Below are 15,218 nucleotides of genomic sequence, written 5' to 3'. Positions count from 1 at the left end.
GGTAGTGAGAAGGAAGAAGGAGCTGCCATCTGAAGTAGCACTCCCTGCGAGTTAGATAGAACAAAAAATACTCCCCACCTTGATCTCACAATGAAGTCTTCAATCATCCCTCTATAGGTGGCCTTTTTCATCAACTTACCCTTCTTCTCAAAGAACAATCTCTCACTTCCTTGTACAATAACCTCTTACTCTCAGGAAGGTCCAATCTCTTGTTCTGTTCCACAAAAGCCTCTTCCCAAACCCCCCCAGTTCTCGCTGTTTCGCTCCCACAATGACCCCTCATCCTTTGACTGCCGAGCCTTGATCTCCGGTGCCCTCTTCTACCTTTCCCAGTTGCTGAACACTGTCCCTAGGGGATACCTAGGGGAGCCTATCAATTTGTCTGGTTGCCAGGCAGGAGACAGATTAAAACTGACGGGGCCTCTTTGTCCCAGCTTCGCAGCTTCTTCAATCACTCCCAGGCTCCTGTGGAGACTGACTGTTCATTAAGATTAGGATTCACTTCTCTCAGGTGGAGCTGCATCTAGCTAAGCTCATTCAGGCTGCCTTTTCTTCCAGCTCCAGGTGAATACATGACAGTTTAATTTGCCCTAACAACTTCTTTTTTTCAGGAATAGAACTGGGATTTCTGAGCATTTTAGAAACCATGACAGCGCTTGCTCATTTAATGGCAGCCCAGAAACTTCCTAAAGTATTGGTCAGTTGCCATTGAGATTCAGTGTTGCAATCATTCAGCTTCTTCTTCACTTTCGCCAGAGGCGTGGAGAGAGAAAAGAAGACCACTGATCCTTGACTTCTACAGAAACATAGAAAATAGGAGCAGGAGTAGGCCATTCAGCCCTTCGAGCCTGCTCCACATTCTTTTTGATCATGGCTGATCACCCATCTCAACAGCCTGCTCCTAACTTCCCCCCCATATCCTTTGATCCCTGTAGCCCTGTAGCTATATCCTATTCCCTCTTGAAATCACACAATGTTTTGGTTTCAACTGCTTTCTGTGGAAGTGAATTTCACAGGTTCATCACTCTTTGGGTGAAGAAAGCTTCCTCATCTCAGGCCTTAATGGTTTACCCTGTATCCTTAGACTGTGACTTCTGGTTCTGGATTCCCCGTCATCAGGAACATCCTTCCTCGAGTTGGACTGAGGGGTCTGTTTTCATGCTGTATGACTATGCTCCTGTCTCATCTGGTTAAAATTTTATAAATCTCTAAGATTCCCATTCATTCTCCTGAACTCTAGCAAACACAATCCTAACCAACTCAACCTGCAGTTTTGTCCCCATGACCATATTCAATCATCTTGATCTGTAAACCTATCCTCCCCCTAATCAGTTGACATCCAATCAATATTAATTGTTTCAGTCACTCCAAGTCTAAGGATTTTCTATTTTATTACACTCCACATACTTAGAACTGGTTCATAAGCAATGAAGTGCAGTCACTATTCTAATCTTTTCTTTACTCATTCACAGAGGTGGATATCACTGGCTTTATTGACCTTCCCTGGAGGAGATAGAGGTGAGCGGTCTTCTTGAACTACTGCAGTCCATGTGGTGTAAGTATAACCGCAGTGCTGTTCAGGAAGGAGTTTCAGGATTTTTACCAAACAACACTCAATGTTGTTACAATTATAGTCGACTCAGAATCAGAGGATGCTCAGGTTGAAACATTTGGAGTACGTGTTTGGCTGAAGAGCCAATGTTGCAAAGGCTACCATATGTGGGATTATGACTGAATGCCACTCCCTAAACATAACAGAAAAAACATGGAAACCAATTTGCGCAAAGCAAGATTCCACAAATAGCAAAGAGATCACAACCAGAGACTGTTGGATAGGTGATAAGTTTAGATGGACCAATTAGCTTCCTTCATCACCATCCATCATGTGCAAAAGAATCTGTTTTAAATATCTCACTGCGTGCTCACAATTTGTATTCAAGATTTGGCCTTTACTTTCATTATAATCAGCATTTTTAGACATTTGGATCATGTCTCCTTTTGGCCTTCCTTTCTCTAATGAAAAACAGAACATGAGGTCAGGGTGTCCTGCAGCTGGAGAGAAGTCATCTGGTTTACACAGCAAGGAAGAACCTGCTTCTAACACCAAGCAGAATCCACACGGGGCTCATGTCAGCTGATCCCTTTATTCCTCTCTCCCTTATGTGTTCATTAACTTCCTCATAAATGTATCGACAGAATTACCCACAACTGTGGCCTGTGAGTACCACATTCTAACCCAATCTCTCCAGGGTATTACCCAGCACTATAAATTGGGTATAACTGGCTGCAAAATGCTTCAGTATATTGCATCAACATTTCATTACACATCTGTAAAAGCAACTCTCTTAAAAAAAGTCAAAACATCTACCATACTGAAAATGGACCCTTATTACTATTTTCACATGGCTTAATTTATCAGGATATTTTCATTTTCTTGAAAAGGCTTTCGGTTTTAAGGAAATGATGTAGACTTTATTTTAACATGCCTTTTTAAAGAGTAAGTGAAATAATTCCACAGAGGCCAGTATCCCACCATCAAGTCCCCCTTTATTTACATGTGGAGAGTCATTGACACTGATCCAGCTTCCTCAGAGGCAGCTCTCAGACAGAACACAACCTCTGACACTCCTGTTCATATCGTTCAGTCAGGGCTCCCAGATTGGACCATATTAACAGACTTAATCAAGGAACCTATATTCCATGAGGTCCATGTGGCTGACCTTGTTAAAAAAATCACTACATAAGTAATTTATTTTGGGTTTTTTTCCTTGAGGTGGTGTCTGGGTGTGTATGCATGCATGCGTGAGAGAGAGTGTGTAGTCGTGAGAGACAGTCTTGAGGCACAGCGGCATCTCCCTGTCTCTAGCGGTCTAGGTTTCAGGCCCACCTCAGAACTTTGTGGCTATGAAAGGTGCATTCATAAAGCATCAAGCAGGTTGATTATCATCCTGAAAACTGTTTCAACATGTTTACGACAGGCAGCAAGAACAATGGAATCTTCTGGTCTGCCAGTCTTGGTGCAGAGTTGCACCCCTCAACTTACAGCCTCTGGCTTTGGACCAGTTACCCACCCTGAGTAAATCTAGTGATGGAAATAAATATAAATGTGTGCTGTGCGCTGTCTGCACGTGTGTCTTTGAGTTGAAACAAGTAAATAGTTGACATAATACCCAGCCTTGATTCTTAGTATCATGTCTCTTCCCTAGTCTATAAGAATGGTGATCTTTGCCTTCACAAGGAAACACTGAGTATCCTCTATGAATTCTCACAGTTGTATCTCAGAGTCAGAGTCCTACAGCACAAACCGGTCCATGCCGACCAAAATGTCCACTCAGGGTAACCCCATTTCCCTGCACTTGGCCCATATCCTTCTAAACCTTTCCTATTCATGTATTTGTCCAAATGCCTTTTAAATGTTGTTAATGTACCCACCTCAACCAGTTCCATTGGCAGCTGATTCTACATGTGTACCACCCTCTGTGTAAAAAAGTTGCCCCTCAGGTTCCCTTTTATTCTTTCCCTCCAACCTTAAACTGATGCCCTCTAATCCTTCATTCCCAACCCTATCCATGCCTCTCACGACTTTATACACTTCGAGAAGATCCCCCTCAGTCTTTTGCACTCCAAAGAAAAAAGTCAGATTGTCCAACCTTTCCCTCTAACTGAGGCCATCGAGTCCTGGCAACATCCTTGTAAATTTCTTCTGTATTCTTTCCAGTTTAATAACATCTTTCCTATAGCAAGGTGACCAAAACAGAATGCAATACTCCAAGTGTGGCCTCACCAACATCCTGTACAACTGCAACATAACTTCCCAACTTCTATACTCAGTGCCCTGACTGTGTAGTTCCCAGGTTTTTCTCTACAGCCCTTCTTGAATGAGGGCACAACATTCACTACCCTTCAAGTCTTCCGGGACCTCACTCGTGGCTAACAATGATGCCGCAATATCAGCCAGGGCCACCGCAATGTCTTTTGTAGCCTTTTGCAGCGTTCTTGGATATATCTGATCAGGGCCAGGAGACTTATTCACCTTCATACATTCTAATACATCCAACAGCTCATCAACCGAGATATTGACTGTCCCCAAGATGTGACTACTAACTTCCCCAAGTTCCCAAGTCTTCATGTCTTTCTCCACAGTAAACCCAGAGGAGAAATATTCATCGAGAACCTTGCCTATCCCTGTGGTTCTACACATACGTGTCTACTTTTGTCCTTGAAGGCCCCTATTCTCTGTCTCGTTATTCTTTTTCCTTTCACATACTTAAAGAATCTCTTTGAATTCACCCTAATCTTCTCAGGCAAGGCTATCTCATGCCCCCTTTTTGTCCCCCCCACTCCACCGTCCACCGATGTCCTTCTTCAGTAAACTCCTGTATCCCCGTATACCTCCAGGGATTCCCTTGACCCCAAACTGCCTGTTCCTGAGCCATACCATCTTTTGTCTGGTCAAAGGCCTAATATTTATTTAGTGTTAAATGCAACAGTTGCGTTTTTCAAATTGCACATCGCACAGGAAAAACCAGCATAATTTCTGAAACAATTTCCACATTCTAAACCCTCTGAAGTCATTTCTTCCTCTTTACAATCTTATGTGACGGTCTTACATTTTTTACCCTTAGCTTTGGACATGGCCAACAAGTGGAATGATCAAGCCTCATCATTGTTTTAAAGATTTCTATCACGTTACCATTAGAAGAAAGAGCTCCCCACTTATTTCACCTTTGTGGATATTCATACCCTCTCATTTCTGGTATCATCCTCATGAATGACTTTGCATCTTCTCCAGCGGATCTTATATCATATTATGCGGAGATTAAAATCTTTACTTTCATTCCTTGGTAGGTCAGCTAATCAGGATCAATTTTGTTACACTGGACAAGACTCTCACTTCGGAGTCAGATTCAAACTCCCCACCAGAGACCTAAAGCACCAAATCTAGACTGAAACTTGCAGTTCAAGACTGAGGGAGTGCTGCAGTACCAGGGTGAGTTGTTTTGATTAAATTAACTAGAGACCACATCTTCCTTCTTAGGTGGGTGTAAAAGATTTCACCATCACTACTTGGATGACAAGCAGGGAGGTTCTCCAAGGCGTGGCCATGAATATTTATCTCTTAACTAATATCATAAAATCAGACCGTTCAATTTCATCTGTGAGGTGGCTGCTTGCAAATTGGTTGCTGCAATTGTCACATTACAATAGTGTCTTCACGTTAAAGCAGTTAATTGGAAGCATTTTCGATATAAAAGATGTGTGAAAGGGGCTATATAAAATGGAAGTTCTTTCTTGCTTTTATTTTAACTCACCTATAATTTGGGATTTTTTCTGAAAGGCCAAAGTCTCCCACCACAGCCGTGTATGATTTCCCTTCATGCTTCACCAGGCAATTCTGAAAAGGAAAACAGAGCAATATTTCCAATGCTTCTGGATGAATCCCATTTGGGCCTTTTCCTCAATTGAAGTGAGTGAACTCAGTTGTTTTATTGATTAACAAGATCTGGGCATCATTTGGCTAGGCCGGCATATATTGCCCATCCCTATTTACAGCTCACCATCACCTTCTCCAGGGTCGACATATTTTGAGATTGAATGAAAAGATGTAATTGCATATTGACCAGTCTGACTGAACAGCAGCTGTCTGGCAGTATTGAGCTTGGAGCTGGTGTTCTGAGAACATGACCTGCCCCCCCCCCCCCCCCCCAGTGTAAATTGGGCAAAGTACAAATAACTGTAGAATCTGCGGGTCTAAACCACAGCCAGCCCAATGTCAACCACCTAGAAACAGGCACCAGGTTTATGGGACAAACGGTAATTGGCCCTGCAAATCTCAGGACACCATGACTTATTATTCATTCATGGGAAGAGGGCATCGCTGGCTAGGCCAGCATTTAGTCCCCATCCCTAATTACTTGGAAGTGTAGAGCCAGCACTTCTTCATTCTGGGTTCAAAATCCCTGAACTCTCACCTCTCCACCCCGCTCCTCGAATCCCAGTTCACAGCTAATATGTATACCATAGTCCTGCCATCTCCAATTGTGAATGATGGTGGATAATTAAACAATTAACAGGAGGCGGTGGTGGCTCCACAAATATTCTCAATGATTAGGAAACCGAGCAGGCCGGTGTAAAAGACAAGATCCATCTCAACTCCCTCCAGAAGTCCCAAGCATCAGATTCCAGTCTTCAGCCAATTCAATTTACTTCCCATTATTGGAGGGGGCCACCATTTGTTACCCATTCCTAAGTGTCCCTTGACGGGAGTGGGTTACTAGGGTCATTTCAGAGGGCAGTTGACTGTCATCCACATGGACGTGGATCCGAAGTCACATATAGGCCATATCACTAAAGGATTAGAGACAAAAAAAAACTGCAGATGCTGAAATCCAAATAGCTAGGCAGGAGGCTGGAAGTATACTCAGTTGAAAGAGAGGCAGGTGAACCTCTGTCTCACCACCACCCCCTCACCTCCATCCAGGGCCCCAAACAGTCCTCCCAGGTGAGACAGAGGTTCACCTGTTTACTGCATCCGGTACTCTTCTCTACATTGGGGGGACCAGCGTAAACTGAGGGAACATTTTGCCAAACATCTCAGCCAGGCCCACAGGGGCTGGCCAGACCTCCCATTCACTGTCCATTTCAATTCCCCTTCCTACTACCTTTTTGGCATGACTATTCTTGGCCTCCTCCGTTGCCACAACGAACCAAACCGCAATTTGGAGGAACCACACCTCATTTTCTGCCTGAGCAGCCCGGAGGACTCAACATTGAGTTCTCCAATTTCAAAAAACCTCCCTTCCCAGCCCTCCCTTCTACTCCTCCCAGCCATCTACTGGATTCATTCCTCCCATTGATCAACCAGGTCATACCCCCTACCTGTCTTCACCTATCCCCATTTCACCGCCCTGCACCTGCCAGTCCCTTTGTCTACAGCTCCCCCTACACCCACCCCAGCCCTGAAGAAGGGTTACACCCAAAATGTCAACTTCTCCACCTCCTGATGCTGCCTGGCTTGCTGTGTTCTTCCAGCCTCCTGCCTGTCTACCATGCAAGGATGGCAGATTTCCTTCCCTAAAGGATATTAATGAACAAGACTGGTTTTATGACAATCCATAATGGTTCCATGGTAATGATTACTGATATTAGTTTGAATTAATTTCCACAAGCTGCCATGGTGGAATTTCAACCAATGTCCTCAGAGCATTAACCCGTATATCAGTGGATGCAGGCATCACTCCCTGGACCATTTACTGTCTGTTTCCCTCGACATAATGATGGTGAGCTGCGTTCTTAAACCGCTCGAGTCCATGTGCTGTAGGTAGACCACAATGCTATTAGAGAGGGAGTTCCATGGTTTTGATTCAGTGATACTGAAGGAATAGTGATATATTTCCAAGTCAGGATGGTGAGTGGCTTGGAGGGGAACTTGCTACTGGTGCTGTTCCTATGTATCTGCTGCCTTTGTCCCTCTAAATGGGAGTGGTTATGGGTTTAGAAGTTTCTGCCTCAGGCTCTTTAGTGAATTTCTGCAGTACTTCTTGGAGATACTACACACTGCTTTTCCTGAGCATTGCTAGTAGGTGTTTATGGATGCGATGCCAATCTAGTGGGCTGCTTTGTCAAGCTTCTGTTGGAGCTGCACCAATCCAGGCAAGTGAGGAGTATTCTATCACATTCCTGACTTGTGCCTTAATATAGGTTGGATAGACTTTGCAGAGTCAGAAGTTTGAGTTAGTCAGTACAGTGTTCCTAGCCTCTGACCTGCTCTTGCGGCCAGTGTACTTATGTGGTTAGTTCAGTTTCTGGTCAATGATAACCCCCCCAGAATGCTGACAATGGGGAATTCAGTGACAGTTATGCCACTGGATGTCAAGGAGTGGTTATTAGATTGTCTCTTGTTGGCGACGGTCATTGCCTGGCAATTGCGTGGTGTGAACGTTACTTGCCGATTATCAGCACAAGCTTGAATATTGTCCAGGTCTTGCTGTGTTTGTACATGGACTGCTTCAGTATCTGAGTCGTCGCAAATGTTGTGAATATTGTGTCATCAGCAAACATCCCCACTTCTGAACTTAATGATGGATGAAGGCTGTTGATGAAACAGCTGAAGATGACACTACACTGAGGAACTCCTGCAGAGATGTCTTGAAGCTGAGATAACTAACCTCCAACAACCACAACCATCTTCCTTTCGGTCAGGTATTGTTCCAAACAGCGGAAAGTTTCCCCCCCCGATTCCGAAAGATTCCAGATTTGTTAGGGCTCCTTGATGCCACACTCAGTTGAGTTTGGCTTTGGTGTCAGGAGCTGTCACTCTCACCTCCCCTTTGGAATTCAGTTCTTTTATTCATGTTTGAACCAAGGCTGTAATGAGGTCAGGAACTGCGTGGCTCTGGTGGAACCCCAATTGGATAACACTGAACAGGTGGTTGCTGAGCAAATGCTGCTTGGTAGCACTGTTGATGGCATCTTCCATCACTACACTGATGGTCAAGAGTAGACTGATGGCGCAGTAATTGGCTGGGTTGAATTTGTCTTGTATCCAGGATATACCTGGGCAATTTTTCACATAGTCAAATAGATGCCAGTGTTGTATCTGTACTAGAACTGCTTGCCCAAGTATAGATATTTTTCATCAACCTCTTGAAACAGGTCTGTCTCACCTGTAGGGTAGGACAACAACTTGGACTTCCTGGCCCACAGGCAATTGTCCAGGTATATCCTGCGCAAAAAAGCTGGACAAATGAGATTTGGCTAATTACCATTCCCTCAGTGTACTGAGAATTATCTAGCAATAACACAGTATTATCAAGTAGCACTCAAGGCAGTAACTTACCTTCCCTCTGTTTGCATTCTGCCAGAGCTACTCAGCTCTAGACCTCATTACAGCCTGGTCCAACCTGGACAGTAGAGCTAAATCTCAGAAGCCAGGTCAAAATGATTGGCCCTGATATCAAGACAACATGTGACTAGACGTGGCATGAAGAGGTCCCCACAAAATTGATCTCAATAGGAAATGGGGGGAGAAGTCGCCAGTGGCTTGCATCATAGCGAGGACAAGAGAGTTAGCTATAGTTATCCAAGTCTAAATATCTCAGCTCCAAGACATCTCTGCAGGAGTTCCAGTGTAAATAGCTTCCTAACTGACTTGTTCAGTGATGTTTACATACCTCTAGAGTAGATGGGACATGAAACCCAGGCCATGCTTGTTCAGAGTAGGGACACTACCACTGCACCACAAGAACATTCAGTTCCTCAAATGTAGATATTTCCTAATCAACCCGGTTGAGAGATAGAATATCTGAACAGATAGGAGCTGAATCTAAGTCTCCCAAGAGCCCTTAGATACACAGTGTTGTCTCCTAGGCCCGATCATTTTCAGCTGGTTCATCAACATCAATTCCCTTGATTATAAAGTCAAAAGTGAAGAATGCTTTGGTCAGCACCATTCACGGTCCCTCAGATAGTGAAACAGTTTATGTCCATAACCAGCAAAATTGGTCAATGATCATTTTTGGTGGAAAATTATGTTTGTGCCAAACAAGTTGTAGGTACTGACCAGCTCCAACAAAAGAGAATCTAACTGATCGCTTTTAAAATTCAATGGCATGACCATGCCTGAGTAGTCTCACCATCAACATCCCAGAGGTTATAGTGACCAGAAACTGAAATGAAGTAGCTATATAAATATTGTGGTCACAAGTGCAGGTCAAAGACTGGGAATCTTGCAACAAATAACTCATCTACTGACTCCCCACAGCCTGTCCAATATCAATAAGGTTCAAGAGTGTGGTGCTGCAAAAGCACAGCAGGTCAGACAGAATCCGAGGAGCAGGAGAATCGACTGATGAAGGGCTTTGCCTGAAATGTGAATTCCCCTGCTCCTCAGATACTGCCTGGCCTGCTGTGCTTTTCCAGCACCACACTCTCAACTCTGATCTCCAGCATCTGCAGTCCTCACTTTCTCCCAATAGCTGTAAGGCACAAGTCAGGAATTTATAATAATTGCTGAAGCTTGTGTGGTATAAGAAGCCTCTATGTATCAGGAAATTCCCACTTGGAACCGGAGAAGAGAGTCTTCTGAATGAATAAAATTACCTTGCTTCTTTTATGCTTTCCCTTCCATGTAGTTCAGAAATTAGTTCCTTAAGTCTAGACATTTATATCCAATTTCTGTCATATGAAGGCAATCTGGTGGATTCAGGTTAAGAAGGAACTTACACATTTATAGGAGGTTTACAACTAGCTTTACAGCTAGTAAAATGCTTTTCAAGTGTAGTCCGTTGTGATGTAGTGAACACAGTTGAGAGTTTGAGCACAGCAAGGTTTCACAAACAACAAAAGGACAAATAACCAGTTACTCACTTCAAGTCATATTTATGCAGTGACCAACATTGACTAAGACCAATGGGCTGAAGTCCCTTGCTCTTCCTCAACTCTTTTGTTTAATTCATTCAGGAATAGGAGTGTCACTGGCTGGGCCAGCATAGTTGCCCTTGAGAAGGTGGGGATGAGCTGCCTTCTTGAACTGCTGCAGTCCACTTTCTGTAGGTTGACCCACAATGCCCTTAGGGAGAGAATTCCAGAATTTTGACCCAGTGACAGTGAAGGAATGGCAACAGATTTCCAAGTCAGGATGGCGAGTGGCTTTGAGGGGAACTTGTAGGTGGCGGCATTCCCACGTTTCTGTAGCCCTTGTCCTTCTAGATGGAAGTAGATCATGGGTTCTTTAGTCAACTACTGGCGAGTTCTGGTGGAGAATTTCTCTAGAATGCATTGAGCAAGGTAGAGCAATGAGAAAGGGATACAATGTTCTGCATGGATTAAGCTAAACTAAGCTGAACATCCTTCTAATCCTATGTTGTCTTGCTAACTACAGTTTGATATCTCTGTGGTTTACTTACCTTCGATGTCAAATCACGATGAAAGATTCCCTTGGAGTGCAGGTAGCACAGGCCTTTTGCAATGTCCAAAGCCAGCTTAATCCTCACCAACCAAGACAAATACTCGTTGCTACTTAGCACTTGCTCGAGGCTCCCTCCATTAATGTACTGAAGGAAAGAACAAAAGAAAAAGGCCAAGATTAATGGATATTATTCATAAAAATACCAGTGCGTTTGCAATCTTCTCACATTTATCTGAATCTTACAATGCAATTTATGTGGACAACGTGGGACAGAGGTAACTCCTGCAAATTGTGGGCAACTGTGTCACAACCTCCCTTCTGCATTGCTTTGTCTTCACTCTAATAGATACAACTGGGTAAAAGGGAACAAGTCACTTCCAGCCAGTGCTGTTTGCTCCCATGTCTGCCTCAACATCATCTCTTTTACATATATAGTACACAGAGGGTCAAAGTGAACACTTCATTCAGGTCTACGATTTTACAAACTTGTGTCTCAATCTTGGTTGCTATATTCATGCAATGTGCAGCAGTAAAATAGGACACATTCACTCCCATCTGAATGATTTGTGAATTTCTGGATCCACTTCTATAAGCCTACAATACACATTCGGTATATAAAAAAACATCCAAGTTATAATCCTCTTGATGTGTGTGTGATGCTGCTAGCCCTAATCAGTTTATCTGGCTGCTTATGAAGAGGTGACATTGGCAGAAACGTGTCTTTCACATTGATTTGACAGGATAGAAATAATCCCTTAAACCCAATTGGTCCATTTTGGTGATAATGCTTCACACAAACTTCCACCCAATCTCATCTCACACCTTCTGTATATCTTTCTATTACTTTCTACTGCATGTATTTATCGTAATTTCCTTTAAGCACTACAGCACTATTAAGCTCAACCACTCCATGTTAAATTATAGAATGGTGACAGCCCAAAATGAGGTGACCCCATGTCAGTACTCCCTCTTTCTGAATAAATCCCACTCTCCTGGCTTTGCCCCAAATCCCTGCAAATCTGCTCTCCTCAGGTGCTCTTTCAGTTCCTTTTAAAGCCACAACTGAATCTGTCTCAAAAATAGAAATTGCTGGAAAAGCTCAGCAGGTCAGGCAGCATGTGTGGAGAGAAATCAGAGTCAACTCAAAACGGAGTTCCGAAGAAATTCTGAGGAAGGATCACTTTACCAGAAACTTTAACTCTGATTTCTTTCCACAGGTGCTGCCAGAGCTGCTGATCTTTTCCAGCAATTTCTATTTTTGTCTCTGATTTACAGCATCTGCCTCTCTCCCAGTCAGTACATTCCAGATCCTAACCACTTGAGATATAAAAAAAAGCTTATCTTCATGCCACTCGTTGGCTGTTTTACCACTCCTATAAAATTTCCCACTATCACCTACACAGTGTTTTACAACTTCTGTAGTTTGTGCGATCTCACTGGGATAAGAAGGTTCTCTTCAACTTCCTATCAGATTTATTAGCTGGCTTAATATTTGTGATCTATAATTTTGGATTCACCCAGGAGAGAAAACATTTCCTCTATTGTTATGATCCCAGCTGATGCTAACGCCGGATAATTCAGATCAGAGTGTGAAACCCGCCTTGATAGACAGACAGTCAGTTTTATTTTTCTGTTGTTTACCATGGAGGCCCCTCACGGAACATATTCACAAGAAGCTGCCAACATACTTTTAACAAAAGATAGTCTGTCACACAAAAGAATAAAATGCAACAATGTTACACCAGACAATAATTAATAAATAATCTCAGTACAAACAATACTAAGAAAAACTAATTCCTTTTATCCCAATGTCCATACAGCACTCAAACCTCACTGAAGAGTCACTCATCTCTACACTAAAGCTTCCTGCTCAGTTGACATGACTGAAGTCAGTTTTTTTCCCCCAGAAAACTGCTATACTACTGAGCTCGGCCTTTCTATTGAGTCCATACGTAAGGAGCCACCTTAGCTTAGCACCGGACTGCCACTTACACCAGAGTGCTGGGAGTTGAGCATCTCAAGGAATTCAGTGGAGGAAGGAGCGAGGTGTTTAATTACTTTTGCCTAAACAAAGCAGCTAATTGGAAAATTAAATTGGTGAATATTTCTAGTCTTTAATGTAAAAGTAAGGTGCTTAGTTCTGCTCTTACATCTCTTGATGTTATGATTTTAAAACTTCCTTTAAAATTACTCGAGGACTCTGCTTCAATCACCTTTTCAAGAGGAGAGTTCCAAAAGTTCACAGACCTGTCGAGTGCCTAGCGAGAGGTTTGGTAGGAGAATGACCCTCATCTTTGAGGAAAGTGGCAGGGAGTTGTTTAGTGAAAAGGAGGGGCAATTAATTATCAAACCACAGCTGTGTCAAGGCAGGGAATTAGTTCCCACTGAAGAGAAGCTGCTCAGTACAGCCTCGGACATTCCACAACAGGATGTTCAGGAGAAGCAAGCTTCCCATTTAACTGGAATCTTAACAAACATGCAAGTGATTTACTGGGCCTGCCTGGAAACTGGTTTCAGGAATGACTCACCAAGTAATGAGCCAACAGCAACAAGTCCTGGCAACTCCTAGAACAAGGGCCTGAAAAGGCAATCTCATGAGAGATAGCTAGAGCGAGAGAGAGAGCGCTAGAGAGGGAGAGAGAGGGAGAGAATCTGCTCCCCAACATTCCCACTTGTCAGTGCAAAGCTATTTAATCGTCCAGATAATAGTAACAACTCAATTATAGAAAACCTTTCCTGCAGTGAAACATCCCAAAAGGCCTTCACAGGAGCAACAAACAAACATTTGACACCAAGCCTTATAAGTAGATGATATTAGATGATCAGATATTTCTGCAGCACTCAAAATTTCTTCAGGATGGTGTGTTGTCGCCCCGGTGCCAGAGTCAAGAATGTCACAGAGCAGCTTCAGAACATGTTTCTGGGGTGCAATGAACAGCCAGAAGTCATGGTCCACTTTGGTACCAATGGCTTAGGTTGGAAGGGGCATGTAGTCCTGCAATGGGGGTTAAGGGGGTAAGTAGAATATTAACAAGCAGAACAGCTAATGTGGTAATTAACAGATTACTTCCAGTGCCACATGTAAGCAGTACAGAAATTGGAGGATAAGGAACATGAATGATGAAAGCTGATGCAGGATAGACGACTTTCTATTCCTGGGATTGGCTACGGAGATGGCACTTGTACAAGCCGGACATGTTGCCTCAGAACAGAAATTCATTACAGGGTATTGTGCTAGTGTTGTTTGGGAAGATTTAAACAAGCTAATTTGGGGTGTGGGAACTAGGAGAATATTAGCAAGTAACACTAGGGTGCAGTAAGTGCTGTAGATAAAACAGGAATAGAAAATAGAAAGTTTTTTTTGGGGGGGAGGAAGTTGGAGTAAGGGGGAAAGTAATGAAATCTAAATCAGTGGTAGACTGCACATTGGGAATGTACGGAGTAAAGTTAATTAAACTGGGGAGTTACACACACAGATTATCTTGTGGGATTGTGCTGTCCTAGTGATCTTGGAAATCTGTCTTTCAGAAGGGCAGATCTGGGCATTTAAAGAAAGCTAGGGAAGGGGAAATTATGTGCTGTTTGTTTTTGATTAAGGAGAGCATTGTAGTACTGGGGAAAGAGGATATTTCAAATGGACAGAGTCGATTTGGCTCGAACTAACAACTAAGGGGTATGATTACATTGTTGAACACTTGGGATACTTTGCATCTGTTTTCACCTCAAAGGCAGATGCTGTCCAGGTCATGGTGACAGAAAAGGAATCTCAATCACTAAACAGGTTTAAAATTCATAATCAGGCAGTATTGGATAAGCTATTGGTATTTAAAGTTGATAAAGCACTGAGACTGGATGAGAAGCTTCCAAGGATATTGAAAGAGGCGAGATTCCACAGTCACTGGCAATAACCGTTCATTGAAGCATAGAAGATAAAAGTAGGAGTAGGCCATTCAGCCCTTCAAGCCTGCTCCACCATTTAGTATGACCATGACTGATCATCGGACTCAGTACCCTGTTCCCACTTTCTCTGCACATCCTCTGATCCTTTTAGGCCCGAGAACTATATCTACATCTTTCTTGAGAGTCTTCAATGTTTTGGCCCCAACAGTTTCCTGTGGCTGAGAGTTCCACAGATCACTACTCTCTAGATGAGATTTCTCCTTATTTCAGTCATAAAAGGCTTACATCTTATGCACAGACTGTGACCGCTGTGTCTGGACTTCCCAGTCAGAGTCATTGAGTTGTACAGCACGGAAATAGATTCTTCAATCCAACTTGTCCACAACAACCAGATATCCTACATTAATCT

At 43.2% G+C, this 15,218-nt stretch overlaps 1 protein-coding gene and 1 long non-coding RNA gene across 6 annotated transcripts in view; one reads left to right on the top strand and one right to left on the bottom strand.

Moving 5' to 3' along the window:
- LOC148152009 (uncharacterized) overlaps positions 1-15,218 on the top strand; it is a 146,780-nt gene that overhangs the window by 54,255 nt on the left and 77,307 nt on the right. For 3 of the 5 annotated variants that reach the window (XR_015751467.1, XR_015751465.1, XR_015751471.1), the window contains 2 exons: positions 1,473-1,518; positions 4,849-4,990. This is a non-coding gene — a long non-coding RNA (uncharacterized LOC148152009). Of the gene's footprint in view, positions 1-1,472; positions 1,556-4,848; positions 4,991-5,408; positions 5,468-15,218 lie in introns of those variants that run through there. The other 2 variants (XR_015751473.1, XR_015751462.1) reach the window with 2 other exon arrangements.
- LOC122539574 (dual specificity testis-specific protein kinase 1) overlaps positions 1-15,218 on the bottom strand; it is a 134,044-nt gene that overhangs the window by 57,194 nt on the left and 61,632 nt on the right. The window contains exons 4-5 of the mRNA XM_043674568.2: positions 10,908-11,054; positions 5,313-5,395 (exon numbers count right to left, since the gene is read on the bottom strand). Coding sequence (XP_043530503.2) covers positions 5,313-5,395; positions 10,908-11,054 — 230 coding nt within the window. The remainder of the gene's footprint in view (positions 1-5,312; positions 5,396-10,907; positions 11,055-15,218) is intronic.

The sequence above is a fragment of the Chiloscyllium plagiosum genome, unplaced genomic scaffold (assembly GCF_037043375.1).
Source record: "Chiloscyllium plagiosum isolate Xiang-an unplaced genomic scaffold, Cpla_swu_hap1 HiC_scaffold_2, whole genome shotgun sequence".
NCBI lineage: Eukaryota > Metazoa > Chordata > Chondrichthyes > Orectolobiformes > Hemiscylliidae > Chiloscyllium > Chiloscyllium plagiosum.
Note: the sequence above shows the minus strand (reverse complement) of the source record. Positions and strands in the feature narration are given on the sequence as shown.